Source organism: Lipomyces oligophaga (assembly GCF_038497815.1).
Source record: "Lipomyces oligophaga strain CBS 7107 unplaced genomic scaffold V1516scaffold_5, whole genome shotgun sequence".
Taxonomy (NCBI): domain Eukaryota; kingdom Fungi; phylum Ascomycota; class Lipomycetes; order Lipomycetales; family Lipomycetaceae; genus Lipomyces; species [Lipomyces] oligophaga.
The window spans coordinates 804,140-827,042 of record NW_027117789.1 but is presented as its reverse complement, the minus strand read 5'-3'; the positions used below and the strand labels follow the sequence as shown (position 1 = coordinate 827,042).

General features: G+C 42.0%; 4 protein-coding genes across 4 annotated transcripts; 2 read left to right on the top strand and 2 right to left on the bottom strand.

Moving 5' to 3' along the window:
- The first annotated feature begins 4,867 nt into the window (after window positions 1-4,867).
- Window positions 4,868-7,832, top strand: V1516DRAFT_424686 (OPT oligopeptide transporter protein-domain-containing protein). Its single transcript, XM_066919015.1, has 2 exons — window positions 4,868-5,115; window positions 5,167-7,832. Exon 2 carries the CDS (start codon window positions 5,173-5,175, stop codon window positions 7,741-7,743), a length of 2,571 nt encoding a protein of 856 aa, XP_066776856.1. The 5' UTR covers window positions 4,868-5,115; window positions 5,167-5,172; the 3' UTR covers window positions 7,744-7,832.
- A 3,531-nt stretch (window positions 7,833-11,363) lies between these two features.
- V1516DRAFT_422236 (Sodium/hydrogen exchanger family-domain-containing protein) lies at window positions 11,364-13,455 on the top strand. The gene is made up of 2 exons (XM_066919013.1): window positions 11,364-11,716; window positions 11,768-13,455. Exons 1-2 carry the CDS (start codon window positions 11,633-11,635, stop codon window positions 13,199-13,201), a joined length of 1,518 nt encoding a protein of 505 aa, XP_066776855.1. The 5' UTR covers window positions 11,364-11,632; the 3' UTR covers window positions 13,202-13,455.
- V1516DRAFT_677222 (general substrate transporter) lies at window positions 13,361-15,935 on the bottom strand. The gene is made up of 2 exons (XM_066922544.1): window positions 15,136-15,935; window positions 13,361-15,070 (listed from the first exon to the last, which is right to left on the bottom strand). Exons 1-2 carry the CDS (start codon window positions 15,497-15,499, stop codon window positions 13,710-13,712), a joined length of 1,725 nt encoding a protein of 574 aa, XP_066776854.1. The 5' UTR covers window positions 15,500-15,935; the 3' UTR covers window positions 13,361-13,709.
- Window positions 15,936-16,752: 817 nt separating this feature from the next.
- V1516DRAFT_696316 (uncharacterized protein) lies at window positions 16,753-19,355 on the bottom strand (the record flags this gene model as incomplete). The annotated part of the gene is made up of 3 exons (XM_066924034.1): window positions 16,753-18,868; window positions 18,919-19,082; window positions 19,191-19,355. 3 exons carry the CDS (start codon window positions 19,353-19,355, stop codon window positions 16,753-16,755), a joined length of 2,445 nt encoding a protein of 814 aa, XP_066776853.1.
- Between the last annotated feature and the right edge of the window lie 3,548 nt (window positions 19,356-22,903).

The window sequence follows — 22,903 nt, the reverse complement described above, 5'->3', positions numbered from 1 at the left end:
ATTATGGGGTTTATGGCGGTTCACGAGAGTCCTGCCGAACAACAAACAGCAGGAGGAAGTTGACGCGTGCTGTCTGTCTTTCGAGACTTCCAGACCTGCGCATTAGATTAGATCTAGCTCAGCGGCACTAGTGGAAATCACCATACTAAGAGATCGTAATTGTCCAGGGCGACCTGCATATCTGTTAGCAGGGGATGTTGGCTGAACGTTGTTCCAGTTCGAGAATACTTCCTACGTGCTCTCGTTGAAAAGGCCCACTCAAAGGTTGTGCCAGCAGCACTCTGGCCCTAGACCCTCGTTGGCTCTCCAGTGACTTAATGAGAACTAATGCCAGGATCGAAGCACCAGTCTGGGTCTTTCAAGCCTCTGTTACTCTGTTACTTTACTGATCTTTTAATAGTTTGGAGGATAATATGTAAATTTAAATATCGTGAAATTTAGTAGGCAATCTCTTGGGCTGTAGGAACTGAACTTCGATTTTCTGAAACTTGCAACAGCTACCGGCAGTCAGTCCGTTGGACATGTGCTCAGAACGGTTCCGTCGGGACTCTGGCTCATCTTGCTGGCTGCTGGTAACGAAGAGGGCACTTCTTCCTAACCCGCAAATTACGATGACTATGAATTATAATGCTAATCTCCAAAAGTGAATACAGAGCGTAGCAATTGCATTGATGAATTGATCACTATGTAGGAAACTAGATGATAATTTGACAGTCCTAATCCAACAGACTGAAAGAGCGGAAGTTTCTACCATTTGCAGGTTCTCTTCATGAGCGCCCCACTCTCCCAACACCAGAATTATTTACTGCAATATCAATTTGGCTTCAACTCTTGCACTCTAAAATATAGTCGATTTATGGAAAACAGAGAACCATCTGGTTTAAATGGCTATTCTTTGAATGAATTCCAATAGTATACGTGATCAAACAAATTTACCATTCTCACTAGCAACAGCGAGTCTAGCCTCTCTTGAAACCTCACAGATCTCATTCCAGAAATGACTTCATATTTTAGTCATAGAGCAAAATTGGCTGTTAATATTTTTGATGAAAGTTGCCGTTAATATTGAATCTGCTCTATCTTTTAGAAATTCATCGTCAACAATTCAAAGTCCGGCTGATCTCACAAACACAGTGAGAACACAGTGAGAACACAGTAAGAACACAGTGAGAACACAGTAAGAACACAGTGAGAACGCAACAATTTTTATCTCAAGTTAGTACAAAAATTACTTAACTTATGAAGGAGACTTTCTCTCTTCTTTAGCTGAATATTATTTCTGGTATCGAGTCTCAGGCTTGTAATCTCTCATCTTTTAACAGCATCGGTTCATTCACATATACCCTATTTAGAGCCAAATCCATTTTAGTCGAGTGCTTGCTCCTAGATTTGTGGCACATGAACAATTTGCACCGCAGCCGATCCAATGAGTTCCGGAACCAGAACTTGGATCTGAGACTGCGAAACTAGACTCATCTGTTTTATGGCTCACTGGTACCTTAATAGCCTACAGATTGCTTCTGAAAACTCAGCCGTATATTTGAGATCATCTAACAAAGTCATCGACCACCGTTTCCTGGCCCTCAAAAACTCGATGAGCCACAATAAAAGTAATAGCCGACTACTTCAAAGTAATGTCGAATTGTCCAGATTGTAGCACTTGTTGGAATTTAGACAAGTCTGAGCCATTCTGTGGCAGTAGGCGAAAAAAGGGCCTCAAATATATCAATTTTCTTTTTGTATTAGAAATCTGGAATACCTATGGCAGACCATAACCATTGACACTCCCGATATTAGTTCACTTTCTTGAGACAAAATTGGTAGCAGAACTTCTAGCTCTGACGATTAATTTCAATTTTGTTTTGCTAACGTGAATTCTACGACTCTATACAGGACTTGTAATAATTTGAATCGATATTAATAATCTTAATAATATGATGGCCTGGATAAGGACCGAAGATAAGGACATCTGCGACGGCCAAGGCCAGGAGTAGTAGCGTATATGGATTATTCAGCAGGAAGTTATTCTACTTGCTTATCATAGGAATTCAAACTATATGACAAATCCAAATATTGCTGTCCACTAGCTCAAAATCTGTGAAACAGGTTGTGATCAACCACAAGCTAATCTTGACTTCAATTGAAGGCCATTTTAAAATTCCTTGTAATATCACCTCCTTATAGACGCGCTAAAAAAATTCCTGCCAGAGTTGCTCTGCAACAATATTGAAAGGCTGTACGACCCTTGAACCCGAATATGCACTCACATTTCAAATAGATAACATGTTTGGCTACCCGGTAAAGAATGCTACTAAGACTTGTTTCCAGGTAATAGGCATTCGTTTAAATATACTATTGAAAAGGTTCTACATCGAGATCTATCGCTGAACTCACGTGGTGAATTAATGACTCACTTTACTCACGCTATGATAACGGGCAGGAAGCAGGACGTAGTGATAGCTGGTTGAGATAAAAGTGATAAATTTGCGGATAAGTAATTGTCCAAGATACAACAAAATTAGCCAAGATTGCATGATACAACAAAATCTCAAAAATGAAAGCAAATAATGATGAATAAACGGACAAGTCTCTTCGACTTCCCAGGAAGCACTGCATAAGACGTTTCCTTTCGGCATAACCTTTTTTTCAATAAGCTACAAATTAAGTAGCTCGAGACTGATACCAACCAATAATTATGCGGGGATTCACAGAAATACTTTCCCCCCCCCCCGCGGCTAAACAACAATTCACACGATAACAATTCAAACCAAAATTCTGGGTTAAGTCCTCGCATTGATTTAGTCTCAGACTGTTTACGGACAAGTGATACTCAGTTAACGCGCTGCTCGAAATTGGTCTACTCGCACGAGCCAGGAGGAGCAAGCACAAGCAAATATGGCCTGTGCCATCGGAAGTAGCGTCGGAGCGGAGGACAGACCCCGGGCTTTGAACTCCAACTAGGTGCTCGCTTGACCGTGCTTTCTTACAAATAGGTCGACGAATTGAACACTTTCTGATCTTTAATATTCTAAAATACTTACAGGCAAAATAAATTGGTAGTCATGAAAAACTAGCACTCAGACAATGAGTCTTTTCATGAACAGAGTGGGCATTTATCTCCACATGCCAAGGCTCTGATAAGCTGGGGAATTTAGTGTGAGCGGCAAGCTATCCCGGCAGAGCCTGATTGGCGGCTGGACATACAAGAAAGCTGAGCGATAGTAAAATTGTCGGTAGTTGCGCTAGAACTGGCTGGCTAGAAAATCCAGCCACAAGATAGAGAAGTCTACAGACCTGTCCGGGGGGGAGAGATCCTTGGGTGTTAGCCACCGTGTCCTCGCGCTAGAGATAAGGACGCTAAATTTGGATCCACTCCTCTTTCATTCGAAAGGAATTCGTCCAGTATCAAAAAAAATGTGAGAATTACCTGGCATTCGTTTTGCAATTAGAATATCCTACAGTCCTTCTCGTCTGGCCATTCTGTCGATCGAAAACGCTGTTTCGGAATATCCGAGCACAGATTCTCTTATCGATGAGTTTTCGATGAATTATCGCTGAATTATCGGTAATCATCGTTCAGTTACTTCCCAAGACTGTTTGAATAATCTGCTTTCCCTCGATGCAGAAGCCACCGTTTTTGACTAGCTATCCTGGCTGCAACCGAGCTCCACACAGATAACAAAGTCTCCCAGCCAGACTCAACTAATAATGAAAAAAATCTATTTTTCGTTAAACTGTAGCTAATAATATACGAGAAAACACTGACACATTAATTCAATGTCAGCACCGAAAGTTCACAATGATCTACTTTCTGGATGTGCTCGTATTCTGTCCTCTGCTGCCCCTCAATCCATCAGTATTTGCCTTCGCCCTCCCCTTGGCTCGTGCTGCGGAACTGTCCATATCCCGGATGTACTGTCCATGCGTTCACCTTATCTGTGCTATGGTCACAGAGGCTTCCGAAGGAAACTCTTAAGCTCGGGGAGTTAGGAGCAAAGATAAACATTTGTCTACTTTGGTCTCCGAGTACGAAAGACAATAAGACTATAAATCTTCTGCTTTTTTCACGCTATTGTTTGTAAAATGTGCAATCATCTGTTCATGTTTTCGAGTCGCCATCTGTGGGCTCATACTATTCCCGAAATAATACAAGTCACTTAGTCAAGTCACATTCCATGGAGGACGAGAACCACATCTCAAGCAGCCAAGCAGCCAGCCACCACCGAACTGTCCTCCAGGATGCTCTCGGTGCCTCTTACTATCCTGTTCAACAAACGATCTCGAGCGCCACAAGGATATTAGACTATTTTTTCTTAAACTCCTGGCTGTCTGAGCTTCCGTGAAACCAATGCAAAGTTCACCCGCTTGGTAATTTTTGTGAATAAATGGTAATCAAACGGGTGCGCAAAGAGTACTTATTTTCCTACAGCTCTTTGACCCACTTTTGCTTCTCATTCTCAGATGGTAACGTCTCGGACTCTCCGTGTTGGTACGTTCAGCATTGCTCGTTATCGTGCTCGTCTACCAAGTCATGCCCACATTCAAACGCTCTTCAGTTATCAAAGATCGTTGAAACGATGTACCATGACATCTCGAGAATGCCCTCTGTCTAAGCATTGACCGAGCCAATCAGAATCCAAACTCATACTGATTTGGGCTTTTAATTAATTACGCGTCTCTATCGTCTTGCTTCGGTAAATCTTATCTGCGGGTACTTCTTCTGCATGCGTTTGGTCTGAGACTAAGAGTCGTTCAGAGTTATACGATACATTGTTATCTCAAATCCCAGCTTGAGCGGTGGTTTGACATTTCAAGCAAGCCTCCGGCTAGTATCTTTTCTCGAAAAATCAAGTTTTCCCGAGCTGGCGCCGTCTCCAATGTTCTTGCCCATCGTATCAAGAAACCTTGCTAGACGGCTCTCAAGCAGCTTTGAAATGCCGAGAATTCTATATATGCTCTCCACTGCCATCTCTTTCCTCGGCCTTGTATCTGCATTTCATCCGTCACAGTTATCGTTGCCTAGCTCTCTGCCTAGATAATTCATCATTTTATAGGCCGACCCTATTTCTTCTCCGTCTCTCATATTTTGCTAAGATTTGAGTCGACGCACATTAGGTGAATATTTCCAAGACAAGTACTTGATGTTTCTGTTCCTAACCTCTCCAGCTGAACATGGAGTACGACGAGAAAGTAGACGAAAAAAAGGGTATTGCCCAAGTCGGCATCCATGAGGTTTTCACAGACTCCTCTGGGATTTCGGAATCTGAGCGTATCGAGCTCATCGAACGACTCAAAGTCATGAACCAGACTGGTCAGACTGTTGGTGATGACCCGTTTGCCGATGCTGCGTCAGCCTTTTTGTATGACCGGTTTCTCGAGCTACCTCTAGACGAGGCTTTGGAAGTCCTTCAGACAACTCACGAAGAGCATTACGACGACGTCAACTTTCCAAAGGATCTGCTCGATAGAATTGAGCTTATTCTTGCTGGTCCTGAAGCCTATGGCACCGACGAGAAAACTCTTGAAGTTGATGCCAGACTGGAGGCGGCTGTTATCAAATATCATTCTCCTTATCCTGAAGTTCGTGCCGTCACCGATCCTTTTGATGATACAACAGTTCTTTGTGAAACCTTCCGTGCCTATGTTCTTGGCTCCATTTGGGTTGCCATCGGTAGCTTCGTGAACGAGTTTTTTTATGAACGCCAACCCCGCCTCACTCTTGCCTCTACTGTCCTTCAGCTTTTTCTGTTTCCATGTGGCAAGGCTTGTCAATTGCTTCCCGACTGGGGCTTTACTATCCGGGGCATGCGTTTCAGTTTGAATCCAGGTCCATGGACAAACAAGGAACAGATGCTGGCTACTTTGATGGTCAATGTCGGTTCTCAGATGTCTAATTTCATGTCTTTCACAGTAGCCATGCGCCATGAACTATTCTTTCATCTTCCGTGGGTCAACTTCGGTTTTGTCTTTCTCATGAACTTTGCAAGTTTGTTTTTCGGATACGGTCTTGCTGGCATTGTTCGCAAATTGGCAATTTATCCGGTCAAAGCTGTCTTCCCAACTGTTCTCCCAACTCTCGCACTCAACCGTGCTCTACTATTGCCCGAGACTCGTACCTCCGTCAATGGATGGACGGTTTCTCGAGAGAAGCTTTTCTTCATCGTTTTTGTTGGTTCCTTCTTGTACTTTTTCATACCTGACTATCTGTTCAAGGCTCTTAGTACGTTTAACTGGATGACTTGGATTGCACCTCAAAATGTAAAGCTTGCTATCATCACCGGCTCCTACATTGGTATGGGCGTGAATCCTATTCCTACTTTTGATTGGGCTGTGATCAACTACGCGACTCCTATGACTATTCCGTATTTTGCATTTATGAACAAGTTTGCGGGTGTTATTCTTTCTGGCTTTGCTTTAATTGGCATTTATTGGAGCAATATGAAATACGTTGCGTATCTTCCTCCCAACTCTAACAATATCTTCGACAATACTGGAGCGGTTTATAACCTGACCCGTATTTTAACAGACGGTGCTTTTGATTTGGAGAAGTACAAAAACTATTCAGTTCCTTATATGTCAGCTGGCCATTTAGTCTACACGGGTGGTCTCTGGGCTCTTTATACTTGTGCCTTCGTCTATGTGATCATTACTGAATATAAGTTGATTATTCATACGGGCAAGAGGATGTGGATATCTATTCGTCATCCTTTCAGAAATGCCCTCGATGAATTCGATGATCCCCACTCAAAAATGATGAGATCCTACCCTGAAGTTCCTGACTGGTGGTTTGCTGTCATCTTTGTGGTGGGTGCTGTTACTGGAATCATTGCTCTTACTGCATGGCCGACTACAGTTCCGGTTTGGACAGTTATTTGCATTTTCTTCTTCAACATTGCCATGTATATTCCGACTGTTATTATTTACTCCATGACAGGTTATGCTATGGGCTTTGGTGCATTCTCTGTAATTCTCGGTGGTTATATGGATCCTGGTAATGCTGTCACGAACATGATGATCCGTATGTGGGGATACAATGTTGATGAGCAAGCTGAAAGTTTCATTGCCGATCAGAAAATTGCTCATTATGCGAAACTTCCTCAACGAGCAGTCTTCCGTGCGCAATTATTGGCTACTCTGATCCAGTGTTTCGCAACCATCGGTGCAGTGGACGCGCTATTTAGTTCGGTCAAAGATTTTTGTTCGCCGACACAACCTGATAAGTTTGTATGCCAGTTCCCTCGCTCAGTTTACTCTGATGCGATTATGTTCGGTGTAATCAATCCTGAGCGAGTACTGAGCACGCTTTATCCTGCTCTTAAGCACTGCTTTTACATCGGACCTCTCTTTGCTATTCCATTTGCGCTTTTGAAATTGAAGTGGCCACAGAAGGCCAAATACGTTCATCCTGCACTTATTTTTGGCGGTTCTATTATCTGGAGCTCCAACTACAACTACAGTTACTACATCGGCGGTTTTTACGTAGCTACGTTTATGATGTACTATGTACGTCGCAGATACACTGCTTGGTGGACAAAGTACAATTACATCATCACTTCTGGACTCACTGCCGGAGTCGCGTTTTCTGGGATTGTCATCTTCCTTGCTCTCCAGTACACTCAAACCAATCTTTCCTGGTGGGGTAATAATGTGACTCAAAACGGCGTAGACTACGCCCGTGCTGCTTCATTGCTGCCTATTCCTGAAAGTGGAACATTTGGCCTGCAAGTTGGTCAGTTCGATTAGTTCAAAGTACTGATTAAAGAATCTAGTAGGTTCTTCGTTCTTGCAGTTTTTTTTCGTTTGTAATTTGTTTTGTTTGTTCTTATGTCTTTATGATTTAGTTATTTTTTGCGAGTTTTGGATCTTCTGTCCAGTCTGATTGAACGAACTTTTGATGTAAACAAGATAGATGGAAATCTCTTTAAATTAAGATATAAGGAAGCTTGTTCCTTCTCTTGTCTCCAGTATAATGCATTTCACTCCACCTTTTAAGCCTAATAAACCAAGAAGTAACGTCTAAACTTCTTATTATGATGCTCATAATTGGATTTGAAATAACATACTGAAGGGTCTCATAGTTGATTTCAATGTAGCTCTGAATAGCTCTCCAAGGTTCAATCCATTGACCCGCTAGCTTCTTTAGGCCCTTTTTAGTCTTACTCATTGAGACGATGAAATATAACTAAGCCGCCAGCTCTGGGGTCTGAATAATATATTTCCACATTTCAAGAAGATGTTAGATGGAGTAGCATTGCATTTGGCTTTGGTTGACTTCTCCCCAAAATACTTTCCTGTTTATCAGACCTTGAACATCTTGTTATTGGATTTTTTTCAGACTGGATAGCACGCGTCATATTTCACGCCAGCTTTTCATATATCGTAAGAGAAAACATTTAGGATTGGTTACTCAGATATAATCAATGGGACTAAAGATAGAAGTGATAAGAGTGTTGGATTAATCATTGATCTTGTAGGTAATTATTGTTCTCTATTTGATCATTACATAGTCTGGACTTCTTCCTAGTTGACCTGGTTCAAGTTTTTTTATGGAATTAGAATGTGCCCATGTATCTATCAAAAGTAAAGGAACCAAACAAGTTACAGCTTGTTTGGTTCTAAGTTCAGCAGGACTATCCATTCTTAGTGCAGCTTTGTTCCAAGACACTAGCACAGCTGTCTAAGGAGGTGCTCATTAAACTGTTCTGGTTCAAAATGACATAAATCAGGTTTTGATACACAACAATATGGTGCACTTGTAAAAGTTCAAAAAAATAAATTGCAGCACTCACGATTCCAGCGTGGTCTCCCACCGCAGTACTAAGTGAGCCCATAGTAGCTTAACTGGAGAAAATCTGACGGGGTTCTGTGCTTTCTACTAGGTATGACCGCAACTGGATATTGTTATCTCTTATTCATTTATACCCTGTTCAAACCTTATAGTGTTGATTTCAAATTTATTTTTGTTTCATTGTTCTATTTCATCATGGAACTTAATACAATTTGCTCTGATCCATGTATTTATTTCTCATACTCACTCTATTCAATTTGCTGATAGCACCAGAATTTAATAATCTGTGTAAATTGAGGATGAGTTCAAATTGTTCTCATTCTGTCATTGTTCTGATCAATTTGCACTCTTGATGAAATGTTACGCAATTCCCAGACGTCTTTATACGTAGATAAAATATTATTGTTCCTTTCTGTTTGTGCTAATGAATTATTTCAACTTATTGCTACAGTTAGAATATCTGGAACCGGCAAACCTCAAATTTGACGGCATTAAGTAAATTTTTATCTGCTGTCGAAAGAAGTTGAGTAGACCTAAGTTGCATTTCGGTGAAAGCAAATTGTACCCATATGTTTATCGATGACGCGTAACAAATCTCCACTGTCCTGAGCCTGGGATCCGTTCAAATACAATCAGATCAGTAATGGCTCTCAGTATAGATATTAGGAATAATTCCATCTTATTTCTCCCATCCTCTTCGTCAAATTTATTGTTTAGTTTTACTGTTTTCAGCTCCAATAAATCGACCGAGCAACAGTTCAGACCATGGCCTATTGTAATGTTGCTCAAACGACACAACACGTGATTTCGCATCTTGACGCGATCTTAAAACTCTCTGTCTTATCATCGAATAAATAGCGCTGGTTCTTATTGACTTTTAGTTGATGATTTAGTCAAAGAACAAACTTATGCAAGCAATTGAGCAGGAGTTTCCTTTTTGAAGAAATTTTTTTCTTAAATAAAAACTATTTATTTTGATTAACAAATCAACATTTTATTGATCAGCATAAAAATTATGACTGTATTATTTAAATCCTCCTTGAGCTATCTAAATAAATCTATATTGGATGACTGGAGATAAAATGTCGTAATAATAGCAGGTATACTATGGGCTGCAGGTTTTATCTTCAAGCACCAAGGACTCTTCGTTTCGCTGGCTTTATGTCCTCATCAACAAGTAGCCAAGTTCCCTACAAATTGTGAAGGTAGCTGCATCTGACAATCTACTTGGATATCGTAACTTCGTACAATTTTATTGCGCATGCTGAATCGACTCAAATCACTTCTATTTTAGATAAATCTTTCGAATGAGCATTTGCTAGAAATCGCTTCAAAGCCATAAATGCATGACAAGTCATTTAAGTTTGAAAGAAGTAGAGCTGATCTTTTATAGCGTATTTTCTACAAATCCTGCCATTAATAGATTGTATTGAGTCAACAGCAAACATAGCTAGGAAAGTTGACTAGTGTGTAGATATAACTGCTTTAGATTTTTTCACATACTCAATATATTACTGAAGAGCAAGAGAGCAATCGTGAAATTCCGTCTAACAGCTAAGGGAAGGCTGAAAACATTTACAGGTAAAATGAATGCAAGCACTTTTTGGCATGCGCACAGTTGAAACCAATAAAATTGAAGCTCACCATAAGCTGGATCCGGTTAGATACTTTATTGAATTGGCGCGACTGGACAGGGACTGTAAACAAAAAACGAGCGCGTTGACATATTCCTTGGAATCACACAAGACAAAATACGGCTTGTTTACCGAAAGGCACTCCATCACTTCGACTAATAGGTGATAATCATTGGTTTTTGCAAGATTGCAAACAATACGTTCCAGAAAACAATCAAATGCGATTGTTTTACAAGATAATGACATCATTATCATTGAAATGTTCGATCCACAATCTTCAGAATACGGGCCCGTGCGAAGATGAATATTAGTACTTGCCGCACAGGACCAGGCACTTCTACTATAGAAGTCTAATGTCAAATGTCAGCAGGCACAGTAAAAACTTGAAAAACAGTGTAGATCATTACAGAATTGCAAGTTCTACAAAAAGTAATAACTAAAAAAAAGAAAAAAAGAACCGAGTAAAATCGAAATATATATGGCACTTCTCATTGCCTCGTTTGTATGCTAATTTTGCATGTTAATTTTGCATGCCAATTTTACGGCAGAACATCGCAGGAGCTGCTTCGGTGTTTACTAGATTCCCTATTGGGACAGATAGGTTTTAAGATTGAAGACTTGGAACATAGCCTGCTGAAGCCAGAAACGACTGAGGATGAAGTTCTTTCCTGAACATGTACAACAAATTATGATTCTGAACGTAATTATTTCACAAAGAAATTTCAATCTAGCTTCGCCTGTGTTCTGTTCTGTCTAGCTAATACTACACAGCATAGCTCGCCCAAGATATGACGACATTGATACTGTATCCACTAGATTCAATCCACGTGACAAGACGCGGTCTAGCCAAGCGTAACAGCACAAAGCCGAGCAAATTGTTGCGCAGTCCAAGACAGGGGTTTGTTTCTTCTCGTCGACGGCGTTGAGAGTGGTGCAGCTGCGGTTTCTTCAGTACCGTGATGTTTGTTTCACTGTTATCACCCGGACAACCCCTCTTGATTCGCCTCCTTCCTGATTATCGCTTATAAGTTGTTGTTCTGCTGTCGTACATACTTTACTGTTGACTTGCGCTATTGATATTTCATTGCTTCAGCATCGCTTCAGCTGAATATCGCTTCTGCTACAGTTTTGGCTGGCGATTAGATTAGCTGCATTGCATTTATTTTTTAGCTTCACATAGTTCACAGAGCCAACAACCGCAATAACTCAGATGGCGACTTCATCCAGTGTCTTCAGTGGGCGCAACCCGACTGAATATGACAAGTCTGATCCTCTGGTTCTGTTCATTATACAGGTAGGTGAAATAACTATTGAATCATAACTGCCCATGCTAAGGCTAGACTAGCTTGTCATCATTCTTGTATTCTGCCGCTTGTTACATTTCCCTCTGATGTATCTACGGCAGCCGAGGGTGATCGCAGAAGTTATTGGAGGGGTCCTTCTTGGTCCATCTGTAATGGGCCGCATTCCTCATTTCAAGAATGCCATTTTCCCTACTGACTCTATCCCAATGCTCACTCTTGTCGCAAATCTTGGCCTCGTTTTTTTCTTGTTCTTGGTCGGCCTGGAACTTGATCTTTCCTTGATTGTTAAAAATATTCGAACTGCTTGTACAGTTGCTGCTCTGAGTATCGTGATTCCGTTTGGTCTCGGCGTTGCTGTTTCCGTGGGTCTTTACAATGAGTTTTCGCATGAGGTCGATCAGCACATTTCCTTTGGTCTATTTGCTCTATTCGTTGGTGTCGCTATGGCTATTACAGCATTCCCTGTGTTGGCACGTATTCTCACAGAATTGAAGCTTCTTCAGACTTATGTTGGCATTGTTGTTCTTTCCTCTGGTGTTTCAAATGACATTATTGGTTGGATTTTACTTGCGCTCACCATTGCTCTTACGAATGCTACGTCGGGTATTATTGTCCTGTGGATTTTTCTAGTTACAATCGGCTGGGCTGTTTTCCTTTTCTTTGCTGTGAGGCCTCTATTAGAATTTATCGCAAGGAAGACTGGGTCCTTGGATGAGGGTGAGCCTTCGCAGACTTTGATGCTCTCCATATTTTTGGTGGTAGTAGTTTCGGCTTTTTTGACCGACGTGATTGGTGTACATGCAATTTTTGGGGCATTCCTTGCTGGCATGGTGGTTCCGAAGGACAAGTTATTGCGCGAGAACATTGCCGATAAGATGGAAGTGATTATCACACTTTTATTTTTGCCACTTTATTTTGCTCTATCTGGACTTAATACCAATCTTGGACTTCTTGACAACGGTATCACCTGGGGTTATACTATTCTTATTATTGTTGTGGCTATGATTTCTAAGTTTTCCGGAGCTACAGTTGGAGCGCGTATGAATGGATTGCAGCTTCGCGAGTCGTGTGCCGTTGGGGCACTCATGTCATGTAAAGGACTAGTTGAGCTTATCGTGCTAAATGTCGGTCTTCAGGCCAATATTATTTCGCAGCGCGTATTTACTATGTTTGTTGTGATGGCACTTATCTGTACATTTGTGACTACTCCATTGACTATGTGGATCTATCCCGAGTCATACCAGGAACAGGCTCAATTGTTACATCAACGTAATGAAGGCGAGCCAGAGTTTTCTCAGTCAAGTGGAGCCGAGCCATCTCGTCCAGGATCAGCACATCTCCGGTTCTCGCAACCTGTCGAAAACGATTTTGCAGCTGACGCTGAAATTGAGCTGGAACCTTCGCTCACTCATGAGAAACAAAACTGGTACCATCCTTTCCAGAGAATCCGGCAAAAATTCCCTAGATATTTGTAAATTTCGTTTGATTGTTTCTGTTTTACGTTTTGTCTTATGGTCTGCATTTCCTTTTTTTACAATCGCTCCTGTTTATTGAATTTCTACATTCCAGGTTTAAAATTAATGAAGTCAAAATTCATGCGATCATTGTGCACATGATTTATTTATGAAGAGGAGGTCAGACTTATCATTGTCATTTTACAGGATTGGCTTCACGGTACTAAATTGAATGTGGTTTGGTTATTATGGTTTTTTTTTGGTTTGATACATATATACATATACATATACCAGTTCTTCACGAGAGTAGTCATTATTTCGGGGACAAATTCCTGTTAGCATTTGAAATACATATAATGTGGAAATACATATGTATTTAATTTCATATAATTTGTGTACAATCCCAAATGCAATCTCAATCTAATCTATCCAATTTATAATCCACAGGTCCGTTCTAAAGCCCAATAAATCCGAATTCCAACAGAAAAATAGTGAAATCAAAAACAAAACATTGAATCCCTAGTCAGACTCACCTTCTCCATGGACTATGATCATTCAGGTTAGTGAGCTCGTTGGCATCTTCATCGCCGGACAAGCTCTCGGAATCTGATTCTAGGTGATCAAGTCTGTCTGTGCCTACCGGTACTTCTTGAACGATAGATTCGTTAAATTTGTTCGGATCAGCGTGTGTGTGGATAGCCACCGATTCAGCAGCGATATCGATGAGCAATTCCGGATCGACAATTGGTTCAACGTCATGGCTGAGAGCCAAGGTTGATGTGGGTTTGAAAGAAGTGGACTGCCATGCTAGAGGGACTGTGTTGTAGACTTCATCAATTTGTTCGAGCGTTAGTCCTTTGGTTTCGTAAACAAAAAAATATACGAAGATAGAGCCCAATAAGGACGATGTTCCCCAGATGAAGAACACGTTCGTACCCATATTCAAGCTTCCTGGCGCATCATCAACCAAGAATGGTGTAAAATACGAAATTAAGAAATTGAAAAAATAGTCGATCCCGATACTCAACGCTATACTCTTTGCTCTCGTTCGCAGCGGAAACGTCTCGCCAATGACTACAAGCAATGGCGGTCCAGCACCACATGATTCAACTGCAATGTAAAGAATAGTGAATATAACTAGCATCTTGTGCGAACTTTCCGAGTCCCTACCGAACACAATGCCCGTAATGGAAATTATGTACTGCGTAACAAAACATGCAAACAGACCCAAAGAAAGAAACGGTCGTCGACCAAGTCGCTCAATTAAAAACAATGACGGAATCGTCATGCAGAAACTAACCGAATTGGTAGCAATCGTCACTAAAAACGAGTTCGTAATACCAGCTTGAAGAAAAAAGTCTGTGCCGAAATACTTGATGAAGTTGACTCCTACGAGCTGCGACATGGCTCCAGCAACAATACCGATTACCATTCTGTACCTTTGCCGATTCGGCGCCTTCTTGAAACAATCTGCGATTGTGACTTCAGATTGCGAACGTTCCAGCTCTATGGAAGCCTCGATTTCAGACAGTTCATATGTGACTAGACTATCATCCGCTGGTAGATGGCGAATCCTCGCAAGGGCAGTCCGAGCATCATCCATCCGGTTTGCCTTGACCAAAAACCTAGGTGATTCAGGCAGAAATAGAAACCCGCATAGCATGATCACCGCTGGAACAAGCTGTAAAAACACCGGAATAAGATATGAGCTTTTCCCTGGTCGTGAACGTGCCCAACTATCGACAATAGAAGCTGTGAGAACTCCAAAAGTCTTAGCAGAATGGTATGCAGCCGTGATAGCTCCTCTGAGATGTTTAGGAGAGATCTCAGCCTGATACAATGGACCCATAGACGATACTTGACCAACACCAAAGCCCGAAACTAACCGACCTTAAATAATAGATTGTTAATTTAAAACATTTTTAGTCTGAAAATGGTAAAACATGAATCCTTACCGAGAGTAAAGTACAGAAGACTTGTTCTGCTGCCCTGCATAAAAACGCCGACCATGAAGACAAGGCAAGCGAGAATTAAGCCTATCCGTCTACCGCGGACATCGGCAATGCTTCCAGTCGAACAGGCACCGGTAAACAAACCAATCGACAATGCAGACACAATAATCGATTTCCGCATGGGTGGTAGATAGAAGCCTCCATGCGCTGGGTCAAACACTCCGTAATCTTGTTTGAATGTATCCATAGCCAGAACTCCGGCAATTAATCCTGCATCATATCCGTACAAAATTCCACCGATTGTAGTAAATCCTCCCATAAGAACCGACGGAGCAATAGATCCTCGTTCAAACCACGGTTCGGCCATTTTTGAATCTTTTGCTGCACAGTAGTTCTTCTCTTCAAGTCCTCTCGTCACAATTCACAAACGGATTAAACGACGTATCTACAACCAAATATCACGCTCAACACAGAAGAGCTCGAAAGTGTACGCTGATAAAAAAAGTAATTAATAATTCTCGCCAAACGAGAGGTGAAAAAGAATCTCTTAACAAAAGCTTCACACTCGAAACAAGCTGACGGACTTTCCGAACGTCTCGTCGTTTACACCCACAAAACCAGGCCCGTGGTGTTTACCAATCGATGAATTTCGCCTCCCTTCCCCGGCGCCGCGATAAAATCCGTTTGAAGATTGTTGAAACCTTAATCTTGAACGCGCTCTCGGCAAATCAGTTTGTCGACATTACTTTCTAAATCGACAGCTACCAGTTTACAGAGTCTTAGGTAAATCTAAATATCTAAATTGCAACCTTTTTTCCTTGATTTTACTGCTGATTGATTTTCTCTTCTGAAATCCATAAATAATCACACCATTATCTTGTTTCCTACTGAGCTTCTTTATCAGTTGCTCCCTCTCCCAATCTTCCATTCTCTGAGCCTGTCTTAACGGCCCGTGCTTGGTGGACTAGCAGATTTCAAATCTTGCAGAGATATCACATCACCACAATTCCCTACATTATAATCTTTATGCAACAATATTCTGATGATTAAACGCTAAAAGTAAAGAATAAGAGTAAATTACAAGAATAAATACTCTTGAATGCTTAGAAATCTCCATCTACCTCCACACTCGCGCGCCCGCGTAAAAGAGTACACACCGGGAATGACAAAACAAATCGGAAAAGGAGTGACTGCGAACAGAAAATGATCAAATCAAAAGTAAACTGAAAATGAGCGACAAGTACAAATGTATGTGAAATTACAGATGTGTATGAAAAACCAACCAGACAACTATTCAAAACAAAAGAAACCAACTGACGAAGACGAACAAATTTGTTCTGAACGTCATTGTTGCTTTATCAAGCATGCACCAAGTGATAGAAAACGTAATGAAACTGAACAACAGAAAGTCAAGTCTATAAGATAGTTCAATAAATGAAAGTCATGCCTGTGTAACACATGAAACAATAATTTCTTAAACCATTCGCATGGAGTTCTAAACACATGCGGGGAGAGAATATCCTTTAAATTAGCAGGCATAACGTCGACGAATATTATAACACTCCTCAAATGCTCTAGAGTGCGAAAAAAACAATAAGTAGCAGAACTCAAATGACCATATTAAAACAATATATATAAAATCCCTCCCATTCCGGAACAGACTATTGCTAGCATGGACAAGAAAACCACCATTTGATGTATGAACCCTGGGACGTTGCGCCGCCAAATGAAAGCAATCACTCCAGCAAGGGCAATACACTCCGCAAAAACAATTCCAATCGAAGCAAGAAGTAGAACATACACTGGCGCTCCGCTTTGTTGGCCACCAAAAATAATTCCATCAAGAATGCCAACTAAAGTAAGAGAAATGCTGAAAGACATAGCATAAAACATCGTCAGCGCACGGTCAATCGCCTCCGAATTGTTCTTGTCAAAAATACTACCATTAGGCGAACCATGCAAACTTAGCCCAGACAAACCAGATTCGAGATCCTCTGTAGAAGGAAGACTCATCAACTCAGTGGCAGCAGCGATAGACTCATGATTCTCTTGATTCGACAGCAGACCCTCTCGCTCAGCATCAGCAGCAGCCCGTCGAGATGGCGGTAAATTACTTTCTTCAATCGCATCTTGAATAGAGTCAACCTTGTTTGAAACACGAGACCACAAGCCGTTCGACCATCCGCTCAATTTTTGGAGCGGCTTGGTTGACGCGTTGGCCTCGGGCTCATTAGACATATCGACATAAAATGCTGATTCGTTATCCTCTGGATTATCAAACTCATTCCAGTACCCATTATCGGCCGGCCCAATCGACAGCTTCCGAGGAGCTCGCCCAGGACCTCGACGCGATCGTCCTACACGAGCAATCTCTGCCGCTTCCGGGGGGATTTGACGTTTCAAAACACCTGAAGGAACGTTAACCGGTTCAGGCCGGGGACTACTCCGCGAGAATATAGAAGAAATTATTGAGGCAGCGCGATTATGTTTTATGGGTGTTACCTGCCGAGGGATGGAAATCAAAGGACCAGCAATCGGGCCACCTTCTTCGGGAGTCTCAACACTGCTTGTTCCTTCGATAGTAGCTTGCGATGATGACGATGACGAAGAGATGGTATTCATTTGACCCTGGTTCCGGCTCGAGTGTAGCCCACGAGTTCTAATGCGACCTTGCTGCGGAAGCTTGTGGATGTCTTCATGTAAAAACTTAGACCAGTTTGGTTCCGCTTCTGATAGACCTAATAACCAAGTCGCATGCGAAAAATAGCTGTAGGACTGAACTTCGTAAACCGTATGAGAATTACGTAACTCGAAAAGCCAAGTTGGCTCTGCTCCTTGCCACTTAAGTTCAAGAACAGAATAGGAGAAAGGAGTCCAAGAACCTGAATCAACCGATTCAGTCCATCCAGACAGAGGTGCCGCTTTTCTAAAACGAACAGATTGATCAAGAGTTGCCCAAACATTGGTGCCACTAGTACCAATCAACTCGAATCTTGTCCGTGATGAAGCAACTGCGACAGAAGGATGAGCAAAATGCTTGGAAATCCAGGAAACCGCTGACTTTCCTGAGCTATCAAGCTGTTGGAGTTCAGTAGTGCTGGCAGTGGAATTGACAATACTTTCAATATACTTCCGCTTTCCAGTAAGCGTAGCTCCAGCAGGGGGAGTACAAAGTATTGCCTCGGGACTTTCGCTACTGATATTAGTCAAAACGCGACCAACCTCATCATAAAATTTTTTCGGAGAATTGCTGTTCGTGAGGGCATTAGAAGAGTTGATATAAACCATTCTAGTGTTGCATTGAATACTGTAATCTGCTGACTTTAGAAGGTTGCGACGAAAGTAGGATTCGTTGGGTATAATTGAAAGGTATTTGAGAAGGAATATCTGGAGCTCAATGAAATTGTCATCATGCACCCAGAAAACGGTAGATCCCGTAGCAAAAGAACTTTGGGTTTCAAAACTCGTGTCGTCAGTAGCGAATGAAGCATGTGCAGGTAAAAAACGCATGGATGACTGGAAATATCTGCGAATAGAGTCATATAGGGAGGAAAGCTCAACAATAGTGGGTGTAAAGTCACGTTTGACAAAACACTTTGGATTATCCAGAACAACGCTAAACCGAACCGAAAGAGAAGTTGTACCCGACCATTTGTTATACGCCTTGACAAGTTTGCGGAATGCAATCTTATGCGCCGAGACGAATCTCGCCAAATTTTGAAGCTCATGGTAAATACTGCAATAGTTAATAAACGAACGCGATTTCAATATGAAAGATAATCATACTCATCCATTTCCGATTCTATCTTTACGACGGGCTTTTGACGTTGTGCGTTTGACACAGGATATGTTCTTGCAGCATCATTATTGGCAACAGTCTGGATTGCCTTGTTGCAGTTACTTATTCTTCGATCGAGCTCACCAGTCTTGGATCGAACAAAAATATTTATCTAAAAAAAAATTTAGTTAAAATATGCACTAAATTTGTATACGTATGTGGATATAGAGTGAAGGGCCAGAGAAAAAGAGGTAAGGAGACGGTTGTAAGATGAACATACCCGTTCTAGTTGCTCGGTAAGAGCGGCGAAAACAACATCTTCATGACTAGGACCCGAAGATCGCAGAGAACACTGTTTAAATAAAGCTTTTAGTTCGTCATAGTTGACAGCGTAGGCTTTCCACTCCGGAACAGCATACTGAGCCAAAACGTAGCCGTAACGCATATCGACCAAAAAAGAAGTACGTTGTGATTGCTTGCCGAAGTACTAATATGGGAAGCTGCGAAACAAGGTGACGAGTAGAAACACCGCAACGACACCGATGAAATAAATGGAAATACAATAAATGCAAGATCCAGAAGGAGAATGAGCGAAAATGCGGATCGTCCAAAGTACACGAATAATTCTGGGACCTGACAAGTCAACAAAGAGATAGTAGTTGCCAGATGCTGTGCCTCGCCGTGCAGGTTCGAAACAGATTATGCGAAGGCTAGACTTGGAGAACGACAGCAAGACAACACCACCGATTAGTCTGCGCCTATGAAGTCCTCAATGAAGAGCGATTACAGTTAGATAAACTGGAAAAACGCAAGACAAGGAGAGTAAAGAAGAATCAGGTGAAGTCAAGTACAGAGCTCGAGATTCCTGATTACTGGCGGAGAACGAGCAGGAAAGCGAGATGGGGGGAGGACTGGTGCCGAGGGCAGTGTGTTTGGTGGAACTGTGTTGAAACCAGCCCTGTCGCGGAGCGAAGCTATTTGTGTAGTGGGGAAGCGCGAATACGAGAAACAAGCTGCGCACGAAGGTAAGCAAGATAGACAGATTCAGACGCCTGTTGGCAATACAAACTACAACTGCTTGTACTATCTATACAAAATCTGCTGCAAGCGGAAGGAGATTGGTTTATGGCCTCAGCTATTAACTTACGCTGGCTATAGCCGGACTGCTGAACAAATAGCACGAGCGACAGGTGACTGTTGTGTTCAAAATTATCGACTGGTCGAGACCGGTCCTGCGAGTTCCATCTACGCCGCACTGTCAAACCGGTCTCAGTTACAGAATCGGGAGTCAAAATCCTGGTTCCGCATTCAGTCCGTGCACACTTACCTTTTTTGGAACAGTACTAAAGTCCTCCCGTCGTAAGGAAGGAAGAGTGAAATATAGTGAGCGAGGAAGACGGATTACCAGATCAATGATGAAGTCATGTAAGGAAAGACCATGTCGGTGTGCAATGATTGGCATTTGACTTCCAGGTTTGGTGACGAGTTCCCGGCAAGATGTTGCTAACGTTTAAGAGTGAAAGAAAATATGGTCCATTAGGACATTGTAAGAGATTTGGGCAGTGAGATTTCTGTCAGGGCTGGAGCAACTTGTTTCGTCGCTGTTGTGTCTACGCATCTCTCTCTCTTGCTTCTCTCTTGTAAACCTTACCGAGCTGCGCTATTTGTCATTCACTTACAATCCTTTCCGTCAGTGTCTGCTTTCCCACTTTACACAATACCCAGTCTATCTTCCTTCTAGAACTCTACGCCGCGCTGAGCATTTGGGCCTTCGTGGCGCCGGATTAGTTAGCAGTTCTACTCGAACAGGCGGACGGCGGTCCAGACCAGTCGCCTGTCTAGATTACATACTTTGTGTAGAGTAGTAGTAGCAGCAGGCAGATGCTAGTGACATCTCGAACAGAGAAAGCTAGGTTCAGAGACAAGCCGAACAGAGATGCCAATGTCTGTTCTCACGATGCTGGATTATATAGAATAACGTCGAAGGCCATTCTGATGTCCAGCAGCGCAGACCTAATGTTTTCTCGTTCCAAGATTGGCCATCTTTCTTCGCGTTTAAACGCTTACTAGGTGTCTTCTCCTCCTGTAAGACCGGTCGCATAGTAACATCTTGGACCACCAGTTGCTCGGACCCACCCACAGTAATAATAATAACAGCAATAGCAGTAATGTCAGCGGCCGCCGCACTTGCGACTCACTACGTAGTCGTTATTCTGGCCGTGCTGTCGACTCACTCGGGGCCGTGTTAGTTTTGTGTGTGCTGAAAGTACGCACCGATCTGATTTCTTAAACGTTATTGTTGCTCTCTGTTTAATGACGCAGTTGTGAAAATATTTCTATCGCATCTGAGTTTGTCTGCAGAACTTTTCTCGCGCCGTAAAAGAGCGGCGCCATGTTGCTTGAATTTAAGAGGCAGACGAGCAATAAAACATCAAAACAAACAAAACTGTTGCTCCCCATGCGCCCCCATATCGCTGTGTCTGGTGGCCTCGCTCGGTGGCGGAATCCGGTTCAGTTCCATATCTTTTAGTGCAAGCCATCGAGTGTCCATCCCCATTGCGGCCTTCATTTCATCCTTCAGTTCCACATCTCATATATTTGTTTGATCTGTTTTCATTTCAATCTGGCTTTGGTTGGTCTGAATTTCTCGATCACGTATTTTATTACCTTGGTCCAATAATTGACTAGCAGTATGCATTTACTTTGCACGAATGCTCTATTCAGGAGCTCAAAATGTCCTTATCAGATTACTAGCCTGAATGCATTTCATTTGGAGGTCCTGAAGGCGCCACGTCTCGTGCATTTTAGCTTGCCTCTCCAGATACCAAGAACGAATAATAACTCGGAGAGGAAGGATTTCTAATCAGATCTGTCTTTGGTTGGCTGCTGGTGGAACTCCCCTGACTTGTTATTTCCCGTTTCCATCTAAGCGAACGCGCCAGGTTAATCTCTTGCCTTGTAGAACTATATGTTTTCCCTGTAACTGATGTTACTTCCAGGTTGCCTAACCATCGTCAGAATACTGGCTTTGTCACATCGCATCTCTCTTGTTCATAGTTCTTTACATGATGCGCTCTCAGCCAATTATGTACTGCTTCTACAAATCTTACATCTTCGCTCCAGTTTAAGACCTCAATCGATTGTCCTCATCTGTATTTTTGTATGAAAGCAAATTGTAGCTTCCGGACTCGAAAAATTAGTGGAGTATTTTTGAACTGTTGACGATCTTCGATGTTTCTAAAATGACAATAGAAGACTGATCAGTGATAATTTTATTGAGAAGTTAACTAATTTTACGTGTATTGATACTCTCGTTACAGTGGATGTTGTAGCAATAATATGTCCGAAAGCCGAGCAAACGCTTATGAATAGTTCAGATGTTGGTGACCAAGTATGATCAGATTGCTTGGAGTTATCCCAAGAGACCATGACTGCTCTAAGATCGCAATTTCTCCCACGTTTAAGAGAGTAAAATGTATGTTAATTTGCACAAACAAACCAAAAAAACCCAAAAATTGAAGAGCAAAAATTCTATTAAAATTCTAAAACCAAAAAATGTACTACGAGATTTAAGGTGAGTAAGCCAGATCTTGGAATAGATCTGGTGGAGCAAATGACTCGCTCGCCATCTCCTCTCACTGCTATGCGCATTGATTAATGAGTTCTCGCGAAGACAGCAGGAACAACGTTCCATGTATGATAAGTGGCGAATCTGACAAATCATCTATCTTTACAAGTTATCAGCGGATAATTATGGAGTCGAATCGGCAGTCTAGATTCAGCAATCATGCACGAGACCAAGACATGTAGATCCCTGCAAAATCGGAACTGCTAATATTGTGCCAGCAACATCATCTTGATCTGGCAGACTGCCTTGTCATGCCACTGATTTTCTTTCTTGCACCTTGTTATATTCAGATAAGTTTGTTAAAGCTGATTCCTGTTACAATTACAACGCATCAGCATATTCATCGCAGCGGCAGGCGTAGTAAA